The sequence below is a fragment of the Vigna unguiculata genome, chromosome 1 (assembly GCF_004118075.2).
Source record: "Vigna unguiculata cultivar IT97K-499-35 chromosome 1, ASM411807v1, whole genome shotgun sequence".
In the NCBI taxonomy this organism is placed as follows: Eukaryota; Viridiplantae; Streptophyta; class Magnoliopsida; order Fabales; family Fabaceae; genus Vigna; species Vigna unguiculata.
Window position 1 is genome coordinate 24,975,035 of NC_040279.1, and position 26,419 is coordinate 25,001,453.

Genomic DNA, 26,419 nt, shown 5'->3' on the forward strand with positions numbered 1-26,419 from the left:
TAATTATAAGAGATAAACAATCTTAGAGGAAACTTTAAAACAGTAAAAAACAGATAAGGTCCAAGTACTCACAATGATATATACTTATCTCTGTCCCATATAACACTAATAGTGAGGAAATTCTATGACAGTATCAAGAATAAATTGTTGACAAACTCATTCCAAAGTACATGGCCTTGTGACAAATCCTTTATTGAGATATGAGAAGTGATGAACTGTTAAACAACTCAAATGGTAAAAGCCAATCATCTTAGAGTTCCAGGATTTCTGTTCCAAGACAAGTATGATGGATCTCCAAGAGGTCTGCATATACAACAACATAGCAATGTCATTATCTATACAGAGCAAAATCATGATTCCTTCCCATCATGCAGAAAAATATCATGGTGTATTTTGTTAATGTTTTTACCCATAAAAATTAACAGAACTATGACGAAAAGGAGAGAAAAATCTGTAGTACTTTCTCACCTTGGTTGCATCACATATAGAAGTAGGAAACCCACAGCCAGTAACAAGGAAATTCCACCAATGAGAATATATGCCATCCCCAAGAAGTGGTTTCTTCCACCAACCCAAGCTGTGGTTGAAAGAACTATGCTCTTTCTGGCTCCAAACTCGTATGTATTATAATTGTTCTCTATTACAAGCATTACTTCAACATTATCGTTTATGTCAGTCTCGATCTTTCCATATAGTTTTCTGAAAGTTGGTAGTGCTGCTGTTCTCATCCAAACAATGAGATCCTCTTGATCACTCAGCTGGTACATGTCACACATGGTGACAAAGATTCAATTCTCAAAATCTCAAAAGTAGAAGAATTAAAACACTGTTTACTTTTGTTTCATCTTTTTCCTTTCAATCTACAAAATTACTACCTTCTTGTTATTCATTGGTTTTCTTTGTTTTGTATACTAATATTTGAAAACAGGAGACAAATTAAGGCAAAATAAAGAAGCCTAATTTTTCCCACAAAAGATGAACATAAATACAAAGATATACTTACAGGTATGCTCTCATTAAGTTTAGCACCCCCTCTCAAGCCTCCAACTTGAAAATTCTTTGGATAAACATCAGACCCGAATTTTGCATCTTGGTCACTCTTCCATGCTATATTCTTTTTGTTTATCACCAATTCCTTGTTGTTGCTTGAAAGTTTGTACGTGTCATTAAACATACTCCAAGCAATAAGGCCACAAGGAACAATTGGTTTATGACCCATTTCATTTGGTGTATAATCTTCGGGACTACACGAGCCGACATCATTCTCAGATGCTTTTTTCCTTAGTTGTTTGTCATCTCTACTTTTAACGAATCTGAAAATATCATCCAAAAATCCAAGTAAGGAGAACCATTTCAACATTCATAATAAAGGTCAGTGAAAACCAAGAAGTTCTCAAGATAGATGTGTTTAATCTTGATATGAAGAATGACACAAAATCAGAAGAGAAAATATAGAGCTTAGCCATCTTTTCAGATTAAGCTAGGTTGGATCTAAATTTAAGAACACGATTGAAGATGTCTCAATCTAATAAAATGGGTGCCAACCCAAATGCATTGATGTGAAGGAATGAAGGGAAAAAGTCACTGGTTCACTGCGCATACCGTCGATGGTTTTGGTAAAAATTATCAAGCTGATAATAGACATAAACAGGGGCCGTCATTTTACTCTTAACCTGCAAAATTTGCAGAAATTTGTTTTACAAAAGTTGCAGCCTAAACTACACATGATTCAAACAAGGAGAAATGAATTCCTCGAAGAAAAAGTAGAACTTTATGTCCATCTAAATTGGTGATAAGCAATTGTACTGACTGTCAATTTCATATTGCAAGTTTTGTTTGCCTTGTCATCTTTAATGTATGCCACTGCGTCATTTTTACGATTGGGTGGAAGACATTCTTCATCATATCGGAATGGAACTTCCACCACCTGTATCAAAAGATCTACTTCAACAAAGATTCAATTTCAGTACCAAAATTCTACTTGATACTATGTAATATAAATGGAGACAATCTCTTACACTCTCAGATGCAAACAGTGAAGCAAGACCAACCGGAACGAAGATGAGTCCTATAACCGTAAATATTGAAATGGCCTGGAAAAAGAAATAGTGGACAAATTTTGAGACAAACACGGTTTCATACTATGATTCTGTTGTAAAACTTAGAAAGTTATGTAGGAAGTTGTACCCAACTAGGTGTTAGAATTGGCTGCCAGGCATGAAGTTCTTGCTGTGAGAATCTAGAATCTATCACAAATACAAAATTTCATGAGTCACATAAATGTTACAGAAAACACATAAACTGCAAAAATAAAACACAAGAGATATCTTATAGTATTCAAAAAAAGAGAAATCAATAGAATTACTTTCAATGTATAATCACCATTATATCATTTGATGGATAGATCTGTACAGGGAACACTGTTTATGTGACAGAACAATCAATCAACTATGATGGTACACAATTTCATGTGCAAAATGAGATTCAAACATTTTTCCAAAACCTAAATGAACATTTTATCAAACACCCTTTAACCTTTTCAAAGGAAAACTTCCATTTTAAAACCATGTAATGATCAAAAACCATGTAAATACAAGAAAATGCGTCATTGTTAGGGAAGGACATTTCATAATGAGATTCACCTAAAATTCCAAAATCTGAATAAAAAATTTGAGAGGAAAGAAGAAAAATTTACATTTGGGTTTTCTGGCAGACTTGGATTGTCCATCTGCGACGGCCACCGAAGTGGATGAAGGTTCTGCAGACATAGCCACGAAACTCACCGTGACTAAAAAAGACACATCAATTCAGGGAAATGAGATTGAAAACAACATGCAAAGTGGTGACATCTTTAATGTTGATTTCTCTTTCTAGAGATTTTGGGAAAATAAAAGAAAATGAAAAAAAAAAACTTAGTCTTAATTTTTCCTCCTTTATCCATAATATTTAGGAAAAATGCTGTTTGTTATGGTTGGAATTTTTGAGGAAGATGGTGATAACTTTTTGAAAAACAAACCACCACTCATTTTGAGTATATATTGTGCACCACTTTTTTTTTTAATTATTTTCTTGTACCACACTTGTTTTACTGTGACACTTTATTTTATAGATTGTTGTACTAGGTACAACTTTAATTCCTGTTTTGGTGCAGGATAAGAGACTACAATTTCTTTTGAAGTGTGCAACAACTAGTCATCAATGAATGTATGATCTCTCCTAATTGTCAAATTCTAAACACCAATGATGCATCTAAATAGGTACACAGTACACTAATAACACGGATCTGCTTTTTATGTTTCCCAAACACGGAACATCATTCACTCTCAAACGCATCTTATATTTACTCGGCCTTTGGTAAAAACAATCAATTTAACCCTTACATAGTCTTTCAATAAGGGATTTTTATAATTTCAAAAGATTAAAATACATAATAGTTGAATTGTTTATGATTAAAAATTTTTCATTTTTAAAACATTTTGTTTGAATAAAACAATTGAAATATTTTATATTTTAATTTTTTGTTTGAATGAATTAATTGATTTTTTTAAGAGAAGCTTATTTTAAAAATATTTATTTTAAAATATAAAGTTTTAGAAAAATATCAGTTAAAATTAACTATTCAATTAATATTTAATAATTTATTTTTAATATATACGTATATAAAAAATACTATTTATAGAATTTTAATATACTTTTAAGTAAATTTCAAATTTTATTATTTTAGTTATTTAAAATAGTTTTAAAAGTTATTAGATTCTAATTTTCTTATCCAAACAATTTATTTTACTCTAAAAAAATTTAAATTCAACAAATAAATTAATTAGTATCTTAAATCACCTCATCCAAACATAAAATTAAAATCTAAAATTCTCTCCGATACTTTTCCCCATCCACAAGATTATAAATACTTAATAAATAAATAATATATATCAGAATCTTGTCTATTTATAATATCTTAATGAATATTTTTCTACTTTTAATATATATATATATATATATATATATATATATATATATATATATATATATATATATAATATAAGCACATATTTTTATAATTATATTTTTTTCTCAATAAATTAAATACACACAAATTTTAATAAGAGATTAACAAAAGATAATTTAAATTATGTTTTATGGTCATTTAGTTCTTAATTAATAGATGTTTCTATAAAAGAAAGAAATGACCAGGATTGATTATACAAACAGGAGGTGTTTTAATTGGTTGCTTTATTTTTGCTAATGACGAGACTTGCAACAAAAGAATTCTTTAGTAATTTTAAATTACTTAAATTTGTTTAAAATTGTATTTTGATGTAACACAATTGATGATGATGATGATAGAAGTAGAGGATGATGTCATCAAAATATTGAGAGTTGATGCAACTATTGTCCCTCTGTATAATTTCTTACCTAATAAAGCATCGGAGGTTGTCGTGGAACTTCCACGTTAAACATTTTGGTCATTCAATTATAAATCATGTAAGTTATAATATTACCATCATTATATTTAACTTATAATTTATTGAGTTAGATATTTAGACAAATTGAGGACGAGGCAAGAAAATTCGAAATATATGAATTTGTTGAGTCTCAATCCATGCAGAAATCTTCAAACACGTAAGTCCAAATTCAATAATATTTATCAAAAACTCATTTTCCTATTTCCAAACATGACGAGTGTTTCCTAAAGACATATTTACCTCATTCCATACATTAAAGGTTAATTTTAATAATTGTGAATTGTTTATAATATGGTAATCATTCAACCATTTGTCATTTATTATAGGTCTCGTTGATAATTAATTATAATTATACGTAAGAATTATATTGTAATACGGTTCTATTCCTTTCACATAAAACCCAACTAGAAAATGAAAGTTTATTACAAGAGTAACATTTGACATTCATTATATTGCATAACTAATAAAAAATTATGACTTGACTTTAATTAGAATGAAAAGTATGTAACAAGGTCACTACAATTCATATATCATAAGGTTAAACACCTTTTATACATGTACAATTTATATTAAATTAATTTGCTTCACTTTCATCATTTTAATGTAATAAAAAAGTTAATTTATTTAAATGTAGCTATTGTATCATATATTAGATCAAGTCATCTTTCGATATTTCAAGTTTTGGTCTGAGTCAGACACAAACTAATTGAAAAAAAAAAGCTCAAAATTTATGTTGGGTCATATATTATCCGAGGTAAATTTTGGGCATTTCTTTCTACTATATCTTACACTTTTTACTTTAGATACTCTTATGTTCACGTAAATATTACATTTTCACTTTAGGATTTATGCTGACGTAGATTTACCTGCGTCCATGTTAAAGTGTTGTTATTAACCTAAAAAACTGTAAATATCTGACATAAAATACCTCTTTTATGATATTGTTATTAATGTAAGACCAAATTTTAATTCCAAAATATTATTCAACATTTTTCTAACTTCAATAATTATTACAATAGTAATTCACAAATTGAGTACACTAAACCAAGGTGGGGTTCAAAACCACAATCTCATTGTTGTTTTTTACTCACAAAAGTGATAGAAAAATCATTAGCTAATTGTTCATATGCAACACCCGAAACTCCATTTAAAAGAAGAAGAAGAAGAAGAACTAATGGCATTGTGCAATATTTGGCTGAATTCTTAATTACCACAATATTTGCTTTAAATAAGTTTAGTTCTGAGTTGCTTCCTCATTTAGAATTTCATAGTGCATGAAATCTTTTTCATTTGTAGAAAATATTCATTAATTCTGATGGTTTTCTTCCCCGTATAGCATTTTCTTGCTTTGTTATCACGAATGGAACAACATGAATGAATCATATAGAAGCATATATCTACAAATATAAACCCTAAAAATTACTAACCCTCGGGGTGACGATACTTGACAAGGTTAACAAGGGATAATTCTAGTTCAACACCAACCCAAAGGAAACCTTAGAAGCCTCTTCTCTTCTTCACTTTTTATATGTAAAACAATCTATATTAATTGGTTCCTCTTCAACCTAAAACCATCTCACTCACCAAAACTTCCCCAATTCATGGAAATTCCCAAGCATGCACATGCCAATAGGTCTTACGAAGATTTTGATCCTTTGTTTATGTGGCGTAGAGAAGAGGGTCGTGACACCCTTGAACTTCATCTTCCAGGCATGTTCCATTGCATTTCTCCAAATATCATTTTTTCATGTTTTTCAATTGCTTCATCTCTTCATAAAAAAAAAACATCTTTGTTAATAATGGGTGGCTTTATATTTTTACTTTTTAAACATTTCTTGATAAAATAAATATATTTCACTTTTTCAATGTTTTTTTAAAGATAAACAATTTTCCACCTTTTTAAATATAAATCCTATCAGAAATCTCTTGAAAAAGCAATTAAGGAAGGTCGATGTACATGCCAAATAATATACAAGACTCGTGAAGAAACAAAAATCACTCCATATATATTATAATAAGGGTTAAATATGTTTTTGTTCCTCAAGTTTAAGTCAAATTTGGAATTAGTCACTTTTCAAAACTTTGACCAATTTAGTCTTTCATCTTTAAAAATGTTTGAATTTAGTTCTTTTAACCAAATTTTGTTAAATTTATCTTACGTTTCACGCATTTTATGATAGTTTATACCATTTGACACATTTTTGTTTCAATATTAACTCAAATATGACCATAAAATACGTTTAAAATGTCAAATAAACTTAATAAAATTTGATAAGAAAAAATAAATTCACGTATTTCTAAAGATAAATAACTAAATTGATATAAAATTTACTAAAATTTGAGGGAAAAAAACATATTTAACCCTTATAATAATTAAAAGAATAAAGTGGAATTAATTTAAGTGCATTAAACTAATACAAATGCAAGTTTTACAAAGCAGAAAAAAGTTGTTTTCTTTTTCAGGTTTCAAGAGAGACCAAATACGAATTCAAATAAACCATGTTGGTTTGCTGGTAATATCTGGGGAGCGTCATTTCGAAGGAAACAGATGGAAGCGTTTCAAGAAAGAGTTCGAAATCCCATCATACTGCAACGACGATGCAATTCATGGCAACATGATGCAGAGCATTCTTTCAGTGGTGATGCCAAAGAAAAGCTCTGTGATTCTTGAAGAGGAGCAAGAAATGAAGGAAGAGAAAAGAGGAAACAGCAGAAAAGGAGAGAGTGAAATATCAGAAGAAAATGATATGACAGAAGATGCAGAGTACCGTTTTGAAGAAGATGGTGTGAGGGTTCCGCAGGAAAAAACAAGAGATGTTGCCCTCAAGTTCATGCTTGTCATGGTTCTGATATTGGTTGCAGCAAGTTACATTTCAGATGTAAGCAAAAGCCTCATGGCTCAAGCTGCTACGTATTTTCATAACTAGAACCATTCTGTAAATTTTATTGATGTGAATAAGGACAAAGGTGATACAATAATTGCTTCTATAATTTTGTTTTTAGGTAGGGATGGCAATTAGGCCCTGGCCCGCGTGCCCGGCCCGCAGGCCCGCAAAAAAAACGCGGGGCGGGCTAGGATATTGAGCCCGCAGGCCCGCGCGGGCTCGGCCCGCATAGGCCCGCGGCCCGCGCGGGCCGGCCCGCAAGCCCGCATAAAATTTAAAAAAAAAAAAAACTTATACTTGTGTATATTAATTACTTCTTTTATGGACTCTTGCATTAATATTTCAAATTCTTGTATAATTGGAAAAGACAAGTATTATGTAATTTTTAATGTGCTAAAATTTAAAGAATACATTGTGTATGTCATAGTATGAATATGATGAAAATGTTGAATTATCAATTTATCATCTAATTCCCCAAAGTCTTTACTTAATTTTGTGAACTTCTTAAAGTTTCCCAATTTTTAAACATTGAAAGTTTTATCATAAAAAAAATAAATAAATTAAAAAATAATAAAAAAAAAAAACGGGTCAGCCCGCGGGTCCGCGGGCCAACGTGTATGCGGGGCGGGCCAGAGTATGCGGCCCGCATAAAATGTGCGGGGCGGGGCGGGTCTTATGCGGGGCGGGCCTAAACGGGGCGGGCCGGCCCGCATTGCCACCCCTATTTTTAGGAGTTGGAGTTTGGAATGAGTATGGTTTTGATTTTCAATTGAAGTTTATTTCTCTCTCTCCTAAAAAAAATTGTTTTAGTTTCTAAACACTAAATTAAAGGATTAAAAGTAGTTTAATCTTCAAAAACTCATGTTTTTCTTTTACTTTTGAGAGATTAACAAAATTCTTTTTAAATTTGAGAATAAAAACTAGAATTACACAGATGCAACCATACATCGTAATTTATTTTATGAAAACTTGATTGTACAAATTGTTGTTAATATTTACTTTTGAAATGGATATCGAAATGATAGAAATAAGAAAAAATATATTTTTATTTTTTATCTGTATAATTTTGGAACCTAAATGCAAGTTTATTTTGTTGTATATAGGGATGAAAAATAAATTCCTCACCGAACGGCGGATACTCTATGTACCTAACGGATATCGCGGTTAGGGCAAAAAAATATTAATAAATTTTACTTAATTAATTTTTTATATTTTAGTGACAAAATAAAATTAAAGTGAAAAAATATTAATTATGAAATAGTTATTTAGATATGTGTAATTAAAGTTATTTTTTAAAGATTAATTTTTTAAAATTTATATTTTGCTACAATTCATTCTAATTTATTTTAAGAGATCAAAATTATTTTTATTAATATTTCATTGAGTAATTTGATTTGAATTTATTTAAAATCTCTTATTTTTATTTGAATTTATATTTTAAATATTTGTAGATGGTACAGATAACGTAAAAAATATTTTTAGATGGATGGATACGAATAGACACTATCTTTATCTAATCCAATCTGTTGTCATATTTAATTGTATCAAATATATTAATGGGTCAAAAAATATAATTTATAGTCAAAGATCAAGATCAAGTCTTTGTACCTAAAAGCATAACAATTCAAATTATACAATTTGATTGTAACTTGATCAATTTAACTAACTATATGAAAAAATTGACGTAGCTTGTAATATGTTTTACCTTACTTGTCTAAAGTCATGAATTGTGGGAAACTTTTCGAATTCACCAACTTGGAAAAAGGTTTATCAGTTCTCTTTAGATCATACAACTTCGGTTAAATGGGCTTATTTCCTGCACCTCCAGGCATTTTTTCTACATTTCCAAAAAAATTTAAAATTTCAAAAATACCCTTTGATAATTTGGGTTAAGCCACGTAGATCACACCCCCAAAGTTATTTCCGGACGTCGATTTCCGGCGAAGAATATTTTTAAAAGTCAAAATATATAACCAAAAGTTGACTTCTGAAAGTAAAAATATATAACATGAAGTCAATTTCCGGAAGTCAAAATATATAACCGAAAGTCAACTTTAGAAAGTCAAAATATATAACCGTAAGCCGACTTCCAGAAGTCCAAATATATTATCGAAAGTCGACTTCCGAAAATCAATATATTATCGGAAGTCAACTTCTGAAAGTCAAAATATATAATCTGAAGTTGACTTCCGGAAGTCAAAATATATAACCGGAAGTCGACTTCTGAAAGTTAAAATATATAACCGTAAGTCAACTTCCGGAAGTCAAAATATATTCGGAAGTCGACTTCCGAAATCAATATATTACCAGAAGTCAACTTCCGAAAGTCAAAATATATCACCGGAAGTCGACTTCCAGAAGTAAAAATATACTACCGGAAGTCGACTTCCGAAAGTTAAAATATATTACCAGAAGTCGACTTCCGAAAGTCAATATATATATATATATATATTTAATTTTTTTAAATATTTTGTTAAAGAGTTAATGCATTTTAATTTAATTTATTTGAAAATATTATATTTTACTATATTATATAAAAAATAAATTTAATATATATATATATATATATATATATATATATATATATTATTTCAAAAGCACATTTTAAACAAAATAAAAAATTAAAATATAAACGAGTTTAAAAAATGTTAAAAACAAAAAGTATAAAAATTAAAAATTAAAAAAATTAAAAAATAAAATAACAAAATAAAAAATACAAATGTATATATATACAAACGAATTTTTTAAATTTATTTTATTTGAAAGTGTAATATTTTAATATTTTAAATTATATATATATACATTAATTATTTATTTCTAAATTATAAATTAAACAAATTAATAAAGCATAAAATTATAAACTAAAAAAATTATTAAAATTTTAAAGAAATTAAACATTAAAAAAAATTAAATGAAAACAGAATATATTTTTCATTTTTCGTGTTTTTATTTAAAGTTTAATAATATTTTTGTTTTATTTATTTTTATTTTTGAGTAGATTAAATAAAAATAAAATTATATATATAGATATTAATATTTTATTTTATTTTTCAAATATATAATAAGAGATATGAAAAATATAAAACATAAATAAAATAAAAAAACATCTAAAATTTAGAAAACATAAACCTTAAATAAAATTAAAAAATAGTTAAAACAAAATTAAAATATAAAGTTTAAGTATTTTTAATATATATTTAAAAATTATAATTATATATATATATATATATATAATTTATATAATGTATTAAAAATAATTAAACTAAAAAGTAAAAATTTAAAAATAATATTTTGACTTCCAGAAGTCATCTTCCGGCAATATATTTTGACTTCCAGAAATCGACTTCCGGTAATATATTTTAACTTCCGGAAGTTGACTTTTGGTTATATAGTTTAAGTTCCGGAAGTCGACTTCCGATTTTATATTTTGACTTTCGAAAGTTGACTTCTAATGATATATTTTGACTTCCAGAAGTTAATTTCCAGTAATATAGTTTTACTTTCAGAAGTTGACTTTCGGTAATATATTTTGACTTCCCGAAGTCAACATTCGATTATATATTTTGAGTTCTGAAAGTCAACTTCTAGTTATATATTTTGACTTTCGAAAGTCGACTTCCGATTATATATTTTGATTTCCGAAAATAGACATCAAAAAGTAATTTTGGGTGTGTAATGTATGTGGTTTTACTTAAATGGTCAAAGGGTATTTTGTGAATTTAAAATTATTTTGGAGGTGTTGAAGAAATTTTGGGGGTGCAGGAAGAAAGACCCTCGGTTAAATTTTGTTTTCATACGTACTTGGTCCAAGGTCACTCATGGTATCAAGCCATTTTAAAATAAAGAGGACTAAGTTTTAAGGGTCTTTCTTCCTAGACCTGCAAAAGTCAAAATATATTATCGGAAGTTAATATCTGAAAGTAAAAATATATTACCGGAAGTCAATATATATTAACGGAAATCAAAATAGATTATCGGAAGTCAACTTTCGGAAGTCAAAATATATTACCAAAAGTCGACTTCCGAAAGTTAAAATATATTACCAGAAGTCGACTTTCGGATTTCAAAATAATTTTTTTTTCGTTTATATTTTTTTAATTTAAAGTTTTGTTTTTAAATTTTTTTAGTTTAATTTTTTTAATACATTATATAAAAAAATTATATATATATATATATAGATATATATAATTTTATTTTTTAAATATATATTAAAAATACTTAAGAAATAAATTAAATTAAAAATACTTAAAATTTATATTAAAAAAATATTAATTTTATTTTAACTATTTTTAATTTTATTTAAAGTTTATGTTTCTAAATTTTAAATGTTCTTTGAAGTTTAGTATTGTTTATTTTTTCATATTTCTTAATATGTATTTGAAAAATAAAATAAAATATTAATATGTATATATATATATATATGTAATATTATTCTTATTTAATATACCGAAAAAATAAATATAAATATAAAAATAAATAAAGCTAAAGTATTATTAAATTTGAAATAAAAAAACAAAAAATGAATTTTTTTTATTTAATTTTGACTCTCGGAAGACATATATCTTGACTTTCGAAAGTCGAATTTCGGTAATATATTTTGACTTCCGGAAGTCGACTTCCTGTAATATATTTTGGCTTGCGGAAGTTGAGTTCCGGTTATTTATTTTGACTTCCGAAAAATTTGACTTTCGATTATATATTTTGACTTCTGGTAATATTTTTGACTTTCCGAAGTCGACTTCCGGTTATATATTTTGACTTTCGGATATCGAATTCCGGTTATATATTTTGATTTCCGGAAGTATTCTTCACCGAAAGTCGACATCTGAAAGTAATTTTGGGGGTGTGATTTGTATGGCTTCACTAAAATGGTCAAAGGGTATTTTTATGATTTAAACTTTTTTTGGAGGTGAAGAAGAAAATTTGGAGTTGCAGGAAGAAAGACCCAATTTTAAATATGAAGTCTGGATTACACTATCCCAACCCAAATTCATTAAAATATTTAATTGAAATTTTATACTATTATTATTACCATCTTATTCTCTTATATTAGTTATTAATAGAATTGATGAGTCTATTAAATCATATATATATATATATATATATATATATATATATATATTTAATTCTAAACACTCTATTCTCTCATACAATCCTTATTCTCTCACTAACTTAAGTTTCTGAGAGATTTTTACTGGTGAATCTTTTTGTCTGATCTATTTTGGAGCTTGATTCATATTACACCTTGACAACAACCTGGTCTTTAGAGATCATTGACTTCCTTTGTAGACTCCTCGCCAAATCCTGATAAAAACATTTAGCGCCCATGGTGGAGCCTGGGTAAGACATTGACTTCCTTTGTAGACATCCTCTCAAGGCAATGCACCTGATATCGCGAGAGCTATAGAAGCAATGGTGGCTGCTATGACGCAACAGAGCACGAGGATGATGCAACAACATGAAGCATCGATGTAGCGATAGACAGCGTCGCTGGAGCAGTAACAGCTTGTGATGCAACAGATGGAGGCTACGAGGGTGGCTGCGGAGGATACCCACCGACAACATATGGAAGTCCTCCGCCAGCTGGAGGAGAACAAGGCGGGTGCCCCTGTGTTTGGTCCTGAGCCACGACCTACAGTCAGGGAGTGGAGCTTTGAGGACTTTCTGAAACACCAGCCGACGAAGTTTGGAGGCAAGACCAGTCCTGATGCCGCAGACCAATGACTAAAGAACATGGAGAGAATCTTTGATGCGAAGATGTGCCCGGCCGAGAATCGACTATCTTTTGTTGTATACATGCTCATAGGGGAGGCGGAGCATTGGTGGATATGCATGAAGTCCATCATGGAGGGGTGGGATGAGCTGGTCACGTGGGAGTCTTTTAGGGGGAAGTTCCTCTCAGAGTATTTCCCTGACAGTGTCAAGTATGCCAAGGAGGTGGAGTTCCTCCAGCTAACTCAGGGGAGCAAATTTGTGACTGAGTACGCTGAGAAGTTCAAGCATCTCAGTCACTTCTACACACTGCCACTCGACGAAGAATGGAGATGCTGCAAGTTTGAGAATAGACTCCGCAGTGATATTCGTTTGATGGTGGTTCCCTTGTCCATCAAGGATTTGGCCGCTCTGGTGGAGAAGGCCAGAGTGATGGAGAATATGAAACGTGAGGTAGAAGGCCAACGCCCACAACAACCCCAGCAACCACAAAGGATTGGTGGACCATCTGGGTCCAAACCTAGGCATGAGGAGCGGAGGAGGCCATATGATAGACCTCACCATCAGTCCCAGGGGTCTAAGAGTTTCCCTCCCCAGTAGGGCCGAGTACAGTGTTATATATGTGGAGGCCCTCACCTGAGGAACGCCTGCCCGCGTATGGAGGGCTACCGTCGGTGCAACAATTGTGGCAAGGAAGGCCACTTTGGGAAGGATTTCCCCAACCTTGCTAGGGCAGCGACACGCCCTCCAGTTCAGACTCCTCACCAGCATCAGCGGAGGGACAGAGGCAACAGGCCTCAGGCAACAGGCAGGGTGTATGCCATGACAGGAGCAGAGGCGGCAGGCTCACATAACCTGGTTATGGGTTATTGTTTGATAACTGAGATGAAATGTTGTGTGTTATATGATTCTGGAGCGACACACTCTTTTGTGTCAAATGCATGTGTGGAACGGTTGGGTCTGTCGGTGTGCGAGCTGCAGTGTGAGCTTGCGGTGTCTACTCCAACGTCAGGTTTGGTCAGGACGTCGTCCTTATGTGCGAGGTGTCCAACGAAGGTAGAGGGACGCAAGTACAAAGTGAACCTAATCTTCCTGCCTCTACAAGAGTTGGAGGTAATCTTGGGGATGGATTGGCTCTCTGCCAATCACATTCCTATAGATTGCCGAGAAAAGAGGTTGTTATTCCCCGACTCAGAGGAGCCTGAGTTGTTATCGTCCCAAGGAGTCCTGAAGGAGCTGCAAGGTGGTGCTCAATGCTTCGTGATCTTCACGCATCTAGAGGTGGAAGGAGGACAGATGAAGTCCGTCATACCAATGGTGTAGGAATTTGAGGATGTATTCCCAGAGGAAGTGCCAGGGTTGCCTCCCCATCGAGAGGTGGAGTTCTCTATCAATCTAGCACCAGGAATCGGCCCAACATCGATGGCTCTATACCGTATGGCTTTGCCGGAGTTGGTGGAACTCAAGAAACAGATTGAGGAGTTGATGGAGAAGCAATTCATCTGACCCAGTACCTCGCCTTGGGGAGCACCAATGTTGTTGGTGAAGAAGAAGGACGAGAGTTCACGTCTGTGTGTGGACTACAGGCAGTTGAACAAGATGACAATCAAGAATAAGTACCCTCTCCCGAGAATTGATGACTTGATAGATTAGTTGCATGGATCAGCAGTGTTTTAGAAGATTGATTTGCGATCAGGGTACCATCAGATTTGGTGAAGGTTGACGATGTACAGAAGACGACCTTCAAGTCTCAATATGGACACTATGAGTACGTGGTTATGCCTTTTGGTGTGACCAATGCTCTGGCAGTGTTCATGGATTACATGAACATGATTTTCAGACCGTTCTTAGATAAATTCGTTGTAGTATTTATAGACGACATACTTATCTATTCCAGGACTCAGGAGGAGCATGTAGAACACTTGAGGTTGGTGCTTGGCGTTTTGAGGGAGAAGCAGTTGTATGCCAAGTTGTCCAAGTGTGAATTCTGGATGGAAGATGTTCAATTTTTAGGGCATGTGATATCTGCGCATCGTATTGTAGTGGATCCGACAAAGGTCGAGGCAATGGTTAAATGGGAAAGTCCCAAGTCGGCAACAGAGATCAGGAGCTTTGTGGGGTTAGCTGGCTACTATAGGAGATTCATAGAGGGATTCTCCAAGATAGTGGCGTCCCTGACACAACTCACTCGGAAAGATCAACCTTTCACCTGGACAAATAAGTGTGAGGAAAGTTTCCAGGAGCTGAAGAGAAAATTGACCAGCGCTCCGATACTAGTGATCCCGAATGTCAGGAAGCCTTTTGAGGTCTACTGTGACGCCTCCCATCTCGAACTTGGTTGTGTGTTGATGCAGGAGAAGAAGGTTGTGGTATATGCTCCGAGACAACTCAAGGTGCATGAGAGAAACTACCCCATTCATGACTTGGAGTTGGCGGCCATAGTGTTTGCTTTGAAGATCTAGAGGCATTACCTCTATGGTGCCCAATTTCATGTGTTCAACGATCATAAGAGTCTCAAGTACATGTTTGATCAGAATGAGCTGAATATGAGACAGAGAAGATGGATGGAGTTCCTGAAGGACTACGAATTTGAACTGATATATCACCCGGGGAAGGCTAATGTGGTAGTCGATGCCTTAAGTAGGAAAATAGTGCACACTGCACATCTCATGATTAAGGAAGCGAAACTAATTGAGAAATTCTGAGATATGAAGTTACAGGTGGAGTTAGGGTCTGAGTTCATTAGATGTAGTACCCTGACTATATCTAGCGACTTCTTGAGCTCAGTTAGGGAGAGGCAGTTATTGGATGTCAGTCTGAACAAAGTTAGAGAACAGCTTGGGTCAGATGAGACTAGAGATTTTGCCTTGGGTAATGATGATATCTTGAGATTTCAGGGTAAGATTTGTGTACCTAATGATGCGGAGGTAAAGAAGTTAATTATTGAGGAAGGACATAAGAGTCGCCTTAGTCTGCACCTCGACATGATTAAGATGTACCAGGATCTCAAGGAAATCTTCTGGTGGCAGGGGATGAAGAAAGATGTGGTTCAATTCGTATCAGCATGCTTAACGTGTTAGAAGGCGAATGTGGAGCATTAGAGACCCGATGAAAATCTACAACCCTTGGAGATAACCGTGTGGAAATAGGACAACATCTCCATGGACTTTGTGACCCATCTGCCACAGACTTTTAGTGGGCATGATAGAATCTGGGTTATAGTGGACCGATTGACTAAGAGTGCTCACTTCTTGGCGATGAACTTGAGGACGTCCATGGCTAAGTTGGCCCAACTGTACATAAAAGAAAATTGTAAGACTGCATGGAGTACCTTCGAGCATTATATCGGATAAGGATCCTCGATTTACGTCGCGGTTTTGGCAAACCTTACAGGATGCTTTGGGAACCAAGTTGACCAAGAGTTCAGCCTACCACCTTCAGACAGATGGTCAGTCTGAGAGGACGATTCAGTCACTGGAGAACTTACTACAGACATGCATTTTGGACCATCTGGGTGCTTGGGATGAAGTACTGCCTTTGATAGAGTTCACCTACAACAACAGTTTTCATGCGAGCATTGGCATGACGCCATATGAGGCTCTTTATGGTAGGAGGTGTATGACTCCTCTCTATTGGTATCAGGATGGGGAGGCAATGCTTGTTGGACCAGAATTACTAGAACAAACTACTGAGAAAGTCAGAATGGTGCGAGTTAGGATGCAGGCCTTTCAGAGTAGGTAAAAGGCTTATGCAAACCGTAGAAGGAGACCCTTGGAGTTGATGGCGGGTGATCATGTGTTCTTGAGGGTGATCTGAACCACCGGTGTGAGAAGGGCTCTCCGCTCAAGGAAGCTGTCTCCTAAGTTTCTTGACCCCTATCAGATCACGAGGAGGATTGGGCTGGTGGCTTATGAGATAGCTTTCCCCCCTCAGTTGGCAAACCTTCATCCGATGTTTCATGTGTCTCAACTGAGGAAGTACGTGTTTGATCCGGCTCATGTGTTGGAAGCTGATGATATACAGATTAGAGAGGATCTTACTGTGGAAGTGCCACCCATTGTCTTGGAGAAGAGTCGAGTTGAGGAACGTAGAGGAAAATCAGTCAATCTTGTCAAAGTCATTTGGGATCGGAGGACTGGGGACTCTACTTGGGAGTTGGAGGAGGATATGAGGAAATCACACCCACATCTGTTTGCCTGATAAGTCTTTATTTTCGAGGTCGCAAATTTTGTTGTTGGGGAGAATGTAAGGCCCATTAATTTCTCTGTCCTTTATTTTAAGGGTTGTCTCGTCTGGTGGGCCTAAGAGCTGGCCCAATAAGGAAGATTCAGACCTAACATACCCTAACCCTAACCATGCTGCTCATTTTCGAAAAATAGATCCTCTTCTCTTAGAGCTGATGCCGCCTCTGCTAGGGTTCCAAAGCGTACTCAGTTTCACGTTCAGCTTGATCTCGTTTTGGCTCACGTAAGTATTCTCAACCCATACTTCTCAATCTCTGGTCCTATTTCCGTGGGTAGTGTTAGAGCTTCAGTATTAAGCACCCTATGTTCACTTTTCCAGCTCTGTAATTTTCTCCTAGAGTTGTGGTATTTCGTTGTTCGGTGTCGAGGCATCAAAACTAGCTCGTTCCAAGTAAGGGAAGCTAGAACCTCCTTGTCTGGTGTGATTGTGACTTGTACCATTTTAGTTTCATTATTTCTCAAGTTTGTATGCTGCCATGGATGCCTAGACTGTCTGGATTTTCTGTTTGGTATGTGTGTATGTGTGATGTAGGCGTGAACAGTGGTAAACACTGATAATCTTGCTCAAGCGAGCTTGCCTCGCCTAGGCGAGATGAGCAGAGGCTCGCCCAAGGCTTTCTACGCGAGTTGTCGCTCAGGCGACCAAACCCTCGTTTTGAGCGAGCAGATGTCTCGCTTAGGCGGAGGGGGTCTCGCCTTAGCGAGATTGCGCATGGGTTATTGTTCTCCTTGTCGAGCTCTCGCCTAGGCGAAGGGGAGCTCGCCTGAGCGAGAGTCCTTCTCGCTTGAGCGAGAACCTTCAGCCTGAGCGAAGAGCTGGGCGAGAATGCGTCCCGAGTTGGTTTCCCTCTGTGCTTGGATGTTTAACTTAGGCTTGTTTGAGTTATTGTATGATGGCTTAATGGGAATGATTATGCATGATTGGGAGATGTTTATATGTGGGGAATTGTGAGTTTGGCATGATCTTTATATGAATTATACATGAGAGGTTGGACATATATATACGTGGTCACGAATTTGACATGAGCAAAAATGCACATGATGGTTGGTAATCCAGTGGCATGGTTTTGGTATGAGGAGAAGTATTGTACTCACGTTTGGGAATAATGAGTTGGTATAGATTCAACGTATGATTAATGAAGGTTGGTTATGAATGTTGGTATGAGGTTCCTATGCATGATATATGTATCTATTGCTTGGCTGTTTGTATATGTTTGATAAGTGGTCAGTACGTAATTCCTTGGGATCTCTAGGTGAGATCCTCAGGGTCGTGCTTCAGTGGTCGTGACGTAATTCCATGGCTCCTGTTAGTGGGTGTCCATGGTGGTGCCCCATCTATATAACTTGGTAAGGATTTTAGGTAAGGACTGCATCCTGACACTCTAAAGAGTCAGTTAGTCTCACCTAGAGCGGACTGACTTCTGTGGTGAGAGTAGCAAGAGGCCTGAAACTCATTAAGGGCTAATCTTGTGTGTGAGGGAATTAATTCATTGTAACACTTATAACACATAGCTCAGGGGTGAGCAGAGGTATCCACCACAAGTGCAAGCATCCGCTGAATCCGACCAGGTTATATGTATCCAAATGAGTCAAGTCGAGTCTTAGTGTATTGTTTGGAAGGTCATAACATGTTTAGGTGATGTATGGAAAATTGACTGTGACAGTATATCTGATTTGCATGATAAAACCGCTTTTGGCTCTAACTTACCCTTTTGTTGTTGTTGTTGTTGTTGTTGTTGTGTATTCTGTTGTGTGGTACTCTTTTTTGCGATGATCATCGACTTGTTGATGTGAGCGGATGCGAGGAACACCCGTGGTCAACAGGGAGGTGATGGTTCTGCTGCTTAGCCTTTGGACTGACTTCTGCTTTTGGGCTTTTCATTTAGGGCTAATGCCCGTGTATTACTTTCTTTGGAAATTTGTTTAAGTCATTATCACTCTCTTACTTTACTTTGTACTGGCATTGTGGTGTGCCTCTTTTATTCATCCTTTAAGTAATTGAGATATTTGTAGGAGTGACGTTATACTCTTTTATTCTCGCTTCTCATATTATACTGTGTGACATATCCTTTATTTAGCTTTATTAAATAAATGGGATGTTACATAAAAGCTAAAATAGATACTAATCCAATGTTAGAAAAAAAATAAATGAAAGTAACAAATAAATATATATATATATATATATATATATTATATTTCATTAATTACAAATAATAACATTTAATTTAATAATTGATTTCTTATAATAACACTAAAATCGTTTTAAAAATACAAAATTTTAAAAACCTAAATCACGACCCGTGCGTATACACGGGTCTCTTTTAGAAAAAAAATGAATAAAGTAAAATGTAGATGCACTAGTGTACAGATTTTGAAATGATGCAACGAAAATGAGAATGCGATATAACCAACAAGTGTTGTACACATAATCAAGAATCAATCTTAGGCAGAAGAATGGCAGTGATTTGCGTAAATAAGGACTCAAAGACCCAAAGTACGAGGCAAACTCTTCCTTCCTCCACCTGTCTTCTCATTGTAGCTGCCATCGTTAAAATGATTTCACACTAATACGTTGTTTTTCTGCTATTCATACGTCTAAAATTTTAATGTCTGGGTCGTCATCGTTTTTTTCATTTTTAGATGTGATTGCAAGGATCACAACACGGGACTAATCATGTAGGTTGGTTCCAAACTTCCCAAGAAAAATACGTGACGGGTTGGTCCACCTATGTCTTTTTATGTAACTTATGCGGGTTGGTCTTTTCATTCTTTCTGATAGTAGGAAAGAACTACAAGGTATATGAAATAGAAAAAAATAAGTAATCAATTTAAATATTAATTTATAAAATAAAAAATTATTATTTATTTTATAATTATTATTATAAATAAAAAATTATAATTACTCTATATATTATTACAATTTATTGATAAAATAAAATATACTATCATCACAAACTATAAAAATATTTTAGGTTAAAATTTTTTTGGTTCAATAATAGATTTATAATAATTTAGTTTCTGTTACAGGACAATTGATATCATCTGCAATCATTTCTTTTTCAACAATTGTCTTATTAAAATTTTCACTCTTAAATTATGACTTGACTCATCCGATCTCTGTCACGGGATATGCAACCCACAACAAAACAAACATTCTTTCTACCTGTGTCCATTCTTTTTTGATGAGAATAAAAAAGAAAAAAAAATATATCTCATCATAATTATTAAAGTAAGGAAAAATTTGTTTTTAAAATTTATCATAAAATAAATATTTTTTATAATTTTACCAAATAGTTAATTTTTTAAATTTTTATTATAGGTAATAAATTGAGTTAAAAGAACAGTTGTATAATTATTTTTTGAGAATTTGGTTGAATGCTTGTTCGAATTTTTTAATGAAGCAAATAAACTTGATTTGTGGGTTCTTCTAATGCTATTAACTTACTATTCGTTTTTCAAGTTAGAGTACTTGATTTAGGATTTGAAAATCAACACAATTTATTTGTAAACAGTTTATCTCTCGAATCAATTTTATAAATATATCTAAACTCATTAATTAACAACTCTTGAATTCTTAGAAAGTCTTGGATAGTTTGAAATCTAAACACTTGAAATTTTAACTTTGCTTTTGAAATGTAAATGATGTAAAAAGTGGTTAAAAACTAGAAAAGTAAATGTTGAAGAGAAAAATAAATTAAATTAGTATGCGTTTAAAAAATTAATATTCGAAAAAAAGTAAAATTGCGAAATATGTAACCTGACGAGAAAATAAATTATCTATGATAATGATAAAAGAAATTTATTAAAGTGATGACCTCAATTGGTACAATTTTTACCAAACAAATTTATCAAAATTCCTCAGTAATCATTGACGGTATATACTTCAACGTTAAGTTCAATTATAGACGGGCGCTTAACCGTCGGTAATGACTTTCTGTAAGACCGAACGATGTTTTCGTCAATAAGGAGTTGATGCCACAAATTTTTTTATCGGTAATTGTATATTTTACTACCAGTATAAAGACCTTTATTCTCTTCACCTAAACAAAATCTTCCAATAATATACACAATACAAAGTAAAAGGATATATTACAAATTAATGAACTAATAATTATATAATGAAAACTCTAATATAATAAAAACTTCTAACAACGAAAACTTCTGTACAACAAAAACTCCTAACAATTAAAACTAACATAGTTTTAGTGCACTTGGGCATGCTCTGAACAGGTATTAATTTTACTTCACATTTCATAAAACATAGTTTGAGTTCGCTTATGCATATTGTGAATATATATGATTTTGGTAGATTAGTCTTTTTCCATGTTATTAGCACTTAAAATTGGTAGAGTAATCATTGTTCGTAATGCAGCTAGGGTACATGTGAGGTAAAAAAAGGAGAAAAAAAGCTAAAATCAAAGAGAAATGAGATAGACCTAGCTGCAAATGAGAAATTTAAGTGCGAGTTCAACAAATAACAAAACATTAATTGTTCACCACTTTAATCATTACTTTTTTTTTCTTTTTTTTTTCTTATTTTGTTTTCCATTTTTTCTTTTCTTTCCAAGTCGAAACATAACAGACCACATAATTATTTTGTTCTGTGAATAGTATTATTAGGTAATTTGGATACATGCAACTAAAAAACTAAAAAGCTATTAGAAAAAAGTCTATATAAACAAGCCGCACTAGATAATCGCATTCACAACTTCCTGCACATAATCTACTTTTAAAACACTAAGGTCAAAGAAAATACGTCGAAGAATTAAAGATTCTTTTCCCAAAGTAATATCTGTGTTTTTCTTTTCAGTTTTTTTTTTTAAAAAAAAGACAAGGTTCAAAGAAAGGAAAATGTTTTTCTATCTTACTTGCATCAGTTAACAATTAGAAAAAATAATAATTTTATATTTATAAAAATGAAAGAAAATAAAAAAAAATATTAAATATAAAGTGTGTAGAAAAGTTTGTTGGATGTAAAAAATAACGGTACATTCAAATAAATTTTCCAATTTAAAGTTTCTTTCCAAAGTCAGCTTGTTCAGTGTGAAATTTCAAAGAAATTTCACAATTTAAAGTTCTCTTGCATTCCTTTTTTAAAGGATTCATGACCTCTATCTTTATAAATATAGATTTCCATTGAGCAAAGTGAGAAGACTCATCATTCAACAATCTGGTCTGAATTTATCCTTCTTCTCTTTTACAAATCAGGATGACCTTTATTATATCACAATTTTCGGTTCTTTTGCTTTCCCTTTTTGGTGCTTTTACATTCCAAAAGATTGTGTGCAACAATCTGAGCCAGGTTCGGTGCAATGAGAAGGACCGAGAAACGTTGGAAATGTTCAAAGAGGGTGTTATTGATCCATCCAACAACCTCCTCACATGGTCCACTCAACAAGACTGTTGTCAATGGAAAGGAGTTCATTGTGACAACACCACAAGCAGAGTTACAAAACTTGACCTATCCCAACAATTTCTACAAGGTGAAATCAAGTTATCTCTTTTGGAACTTCAATTTCTATATCATTTGGATTTGAGCTGCAACAAGTTTAATGTTATTAGCATTCCACCAACTCAGAACAATGTCATATTTGGCTCTAACCTCCATTATCTTGACTTATACGCGCTTGACATATCCTTAGAAGATCATATTTCTATGGATAATCTTGATTGGCTTTCTCAACTTTCTTCGCTCAGATATCTCAACCTTGGTTTTATAAATCTTCATAATGCTAATTGGCTTCAGTTGTTAGTTATGCTCCCTTCTTTGGCTGACTTACGATTATGTTTTTGTGAACTAAACATCACTTCGTCTCTTAAACATGTGAATTTTACTTCCCTTGTAACTCTTGATCTTTCAGGTAACTATTTCACCTCAAAATCATTACGCTGCTTGTTTAATCTTAGTACTGCTATCTCTCATCTTGACCTTGGTGAAATTTCTTTATCTGGGTATTTTGATGTTCAATGGCTTTCTCAACTTCATTCTGTGAAATATCTTGACCTTAGTTACATTGATCTTCACGAAGAAACCAACTGGCTTTTAGCCATGCCTCCTTCATTATCAGTCCTACACTTGAGTAAATGTCAACTAACCAACATAAGCCCAACTTTAAAGCATGTCAATCTTACTTCACTTGTCACTCTTGATCTTTCTTATAACCATTTTAACTCTGAATTGCCACATTGGTTGTTTAATCTCAGTCGTGATGTCTCCTATCTTAAACTTAAAGACAATAGTTTTTACGGTGAAATACCTTCAAGTTTGTTCAACTACCAAAATTTGGAATACCTTGATCTATCAGGCAACATGTTTTCTGGTTCCATTCCTTTCACTTTGGGAAATCTCACATATTTGGTTGTTCTATGCATTGGCTATAATTCCTTTTCTGGTATAATATCTGAAATGCATTTTTCCAGACTCCACAATTTAGAAGAGTTGGACTTGAGCAAGACAAGGTTTCATTTTAGTCCTGAATGGATTCCTCTGTTTCAACTGAAAAGGCTTTATTTGGATGATACAAATCAAGGTCCTCAATTTCCACCATGGATATATACTCAAAAGTCACTTTCACATTTATGCATGTCGAGCTCAAAAATTTCATATGTAGAAGAAGAAAAGTTCAGGGGTTTAATAGCCAGTATTGATGACAGGATCGATTTATCCAACAACTCAATTAGAGGAATGCTCCCGCATTTATCCCCAAAGGTCAAATATGTAGATTTCTCTCAGAACTCTTTCACAGGATCGATTCCACATGCTTGGAAGAACTTGAAACATTTGGTTTTAATTAGCTTGTGGAATAATGATTTATTCGGTGAAGCTCTTATGATACTCTCATGTTTGACGCGTTTGGCAGTTATAAACCTTGAAAAAAATGATTTTTTTGGAGCTATACCAAACAACATGTCCAGAAAGTTAGAAGTGGTGATATTAAGATCTAATAAATTTGAGGGGAGTATTCCACCTCAACTGTTCCTTCTCTCTAATTTGATTCACTTGGATCTCGCCCATAATAAACTTTCAGGATCAATTCCTCAGATTACGTATAACACAAAAGAAATGATAGTAGATCATTATTATGCACCTCTCTTAGTAGATGATAGCAACATTGATTTCTATGAAAAAGGTCAAGTTTATGAATGTAAACTTGACTTCAATAGGCGAACTATTGACCTCTCAGCTAACAAGATATCTGGAGAGATTCCTACGGAATTATTTAGGCTTATTCGAGTTCAAACATTGAATTTATCTTATAATCATTTGACTGGAACTATACCTAAGACAATTGGAGGAATGAAAAATCTGGAATCTCTTGATCTCTCTAATAATAAGCTTTTTGGCGAAATTCCAGAAAACATGGCTAACTTGTCTTTTCTGAGTTATTTGAACTTATCATGCAACAATTTTTCTGGACAAATTCCAATAGGGACTCAACTTCAAAGTTTCGGTGTATCAAGCTACAATGGAAACCCGGAACTTTGTGGAGCTCCTCTTACAAAGTGTAGCATGGAAAAAAATGTTGTGAATACAATCCAACATAGAATCAATAAAGATGGTGAATTTGATGAAGAATCCGTCTATCTTGGAATGGGAGTTGGGTTTGCAGTTGGATTTTGTGGTGTTTTTGCTTCTTTGGTCATTTTTAGGAAATGGAGACAACTACTATCGATTGCTCAATCGAATGTATGACCAACTTTATGTTACTTACATGCTCAATTTCAATAACTTTCTTAGCAGAGAAACACTGTAGTCAGTTCAGGTTAGCAAAACTAATATTATAGTTTTAATTATTTATTTTACTGTTATTTGTGCTAATTTAGGAGAAAATATCACCGTCAGTATTAAATTGTGACATTTTAAGAATAACTTTCAATATGATTTTGTGACATTTTAAGAATTAGTTAGTGTAACCTACGAAATTAAATTGACTTATGATGTTGTCTTCGGAGCTGAAAAGATAGGCTATAAATCTGTCATATTTTTCTTGCAACCTTATGATATTTTTTCAAAAATATCAAATTTTTGTTGCACATATAGTGTAGTTTCACTTGCATGAAGATTGACACTCGAAATTCAAAAGAAGAACATATGAAATTGTTTTCAATTTATCTAATGGTTACAATTATCCATGCATGTGTTTATTTTGACCCTATTTTAGACTCTCTTTTTTTTTTAAATTGAAATTTAATACTGTATCTCGTATTGAAGTAGGCTCAGAGAGTCGGTGATCTTTGATATAGGAGATGAAGTGGAGGATCATTTCTTAGCTCTACTTTCTGATTGATGGAATGAAGTGCCTAAGTCTAACTATTGTCCACAACCGTTTTGCTGTTCAATTTCTGAACTTCCATTAATAACTACGTTTTAGTTTTGTTGTATTCTATTTTTATTAGAATAATGAGATTAGGGTTCTTCAAGAACATCATTGTGTAGCCTCATTGAATAGGTGATTGATTAAGGTTATTTACTTTGTACTTTTTGTTAAATGTTGGACAAATTTAATTGGAATATATTCATCTAAAATGTGGTTAGATTGTGTAAAAGTTTCCTTAAATTTATCAAGCTCCTTTCAAGTGCTTTGGAAATTCTTTTTCATTAATTTAAGAGCTTCATTTATTCTTGAGGTATTTAATATAATTTCAAAAGAAAATTGTGTAACAGAATGAATATCACTAAAATCTACCTCTTTGTTTTAGTTGTTAGTTGTTAGATATTGTGCCATAGCGGTGTCAGCTTATGAGATCGATATGAGCTTTCTTGTTTAACTTTTCCATTTGTAAAACTTTTTCTTCGTGTTCATTTTTTCCCATTGTTTAGGACATTTTGATTTGAAATGCACCGGTATCTTGCAATCGTAATAGGTTACTTTTCCTTGTAATTTGTATGTTTTCTAAGTTTGAACTTATTTTTGGAGGACATTATGGATAAAACTTCCTAAAGGAGCACAAAGCAGACTAGAAATTTGTATTATATATATATCGTTATGAATTAATGGTCGTCCATTGATTTGATACAATTACTCATATGATTTATTACTCTTTATGTATTATTTTGTATTAACTATTTGATTTATATCCTTTCTGGGTTATCATGTTGTATTTGTAAATAGAA

General features: G+C 33.1%; 3 protein-coding genes across 3 annotated transcripts; 2 read left to right on the plus strand and 1 right to left on the minus strand.

Moving 5' to 3' along the window:
* On the minus strand, positions 1-2,978 carry LOC114180691 (ALA-interacting subunit 3-like). Its single transcript, XM_028066995.1, has 8 exons — positions 2,696-2,978; positions 2,188-2,246; positions 2,019-2,093; positions 1,811-1,927; positions 1,603-1,673; positions 1,004-1,313; positions 469-758; positions 1-303 (listed from the first exon to the last, which is right to left on the minus strand). Exons 1-8 carry the CDS (start codon positions 2,766-2,768, stop codon positions 246-248), a joined length of 1,053 nt encoding a protein of 350 aa, XP_027922796.1. The 5' UTR covers positions 2,769-2,978; the 3' UTR covers positions 1-245.
* Positions 2,979-6,043: 3,065 nt separating this feature from the next.
* LOC114175277 (inactive protein RESTRICTED TEV MOVEMENT 2-like) lies at positions 6,044-7,429 on the plus strand. Its single transcript, XM_028060081.1, has 2 exons — positions 6,044-6,173; positions 6,927-7,429. The coding sequence occupies exons 1-2, from the start codon at positions 6,065-6,067 to the stop codon at positions 7,388-7,390; spliced, it is 573 nt and encodes a 190-aa protein (XP_027915882.1). The 5' UTR covers positions 6,044-6,064; the 3' UTR covers positions 7,391-7,429.
* A 15,054-nt stretch (positions 7,430-22,483) lies between these two features.
* Positions 22,484-25,012, plus strand: LOC114164927 (receptor-like protein 43). The gene is made up of 2 exons (XM_028049651.1): positions 22,484-23,020; positions 23,318-25,012. The coding sequence occupies exons 1-2, from the start codon at positions 22,514-22,516 to the stop codon at positions 24,995-24,997; spliced, it is 2,187 nt and encodes a 728-aa protein (XP_027905452.1). The 5' UTR covers positions 22,484-22,513; the 3' UTR covers positions 24,998-25,012.
* The last annotated feature ends 1,407 nt before the right edge of the window (positions 25,013-26,419 follow it).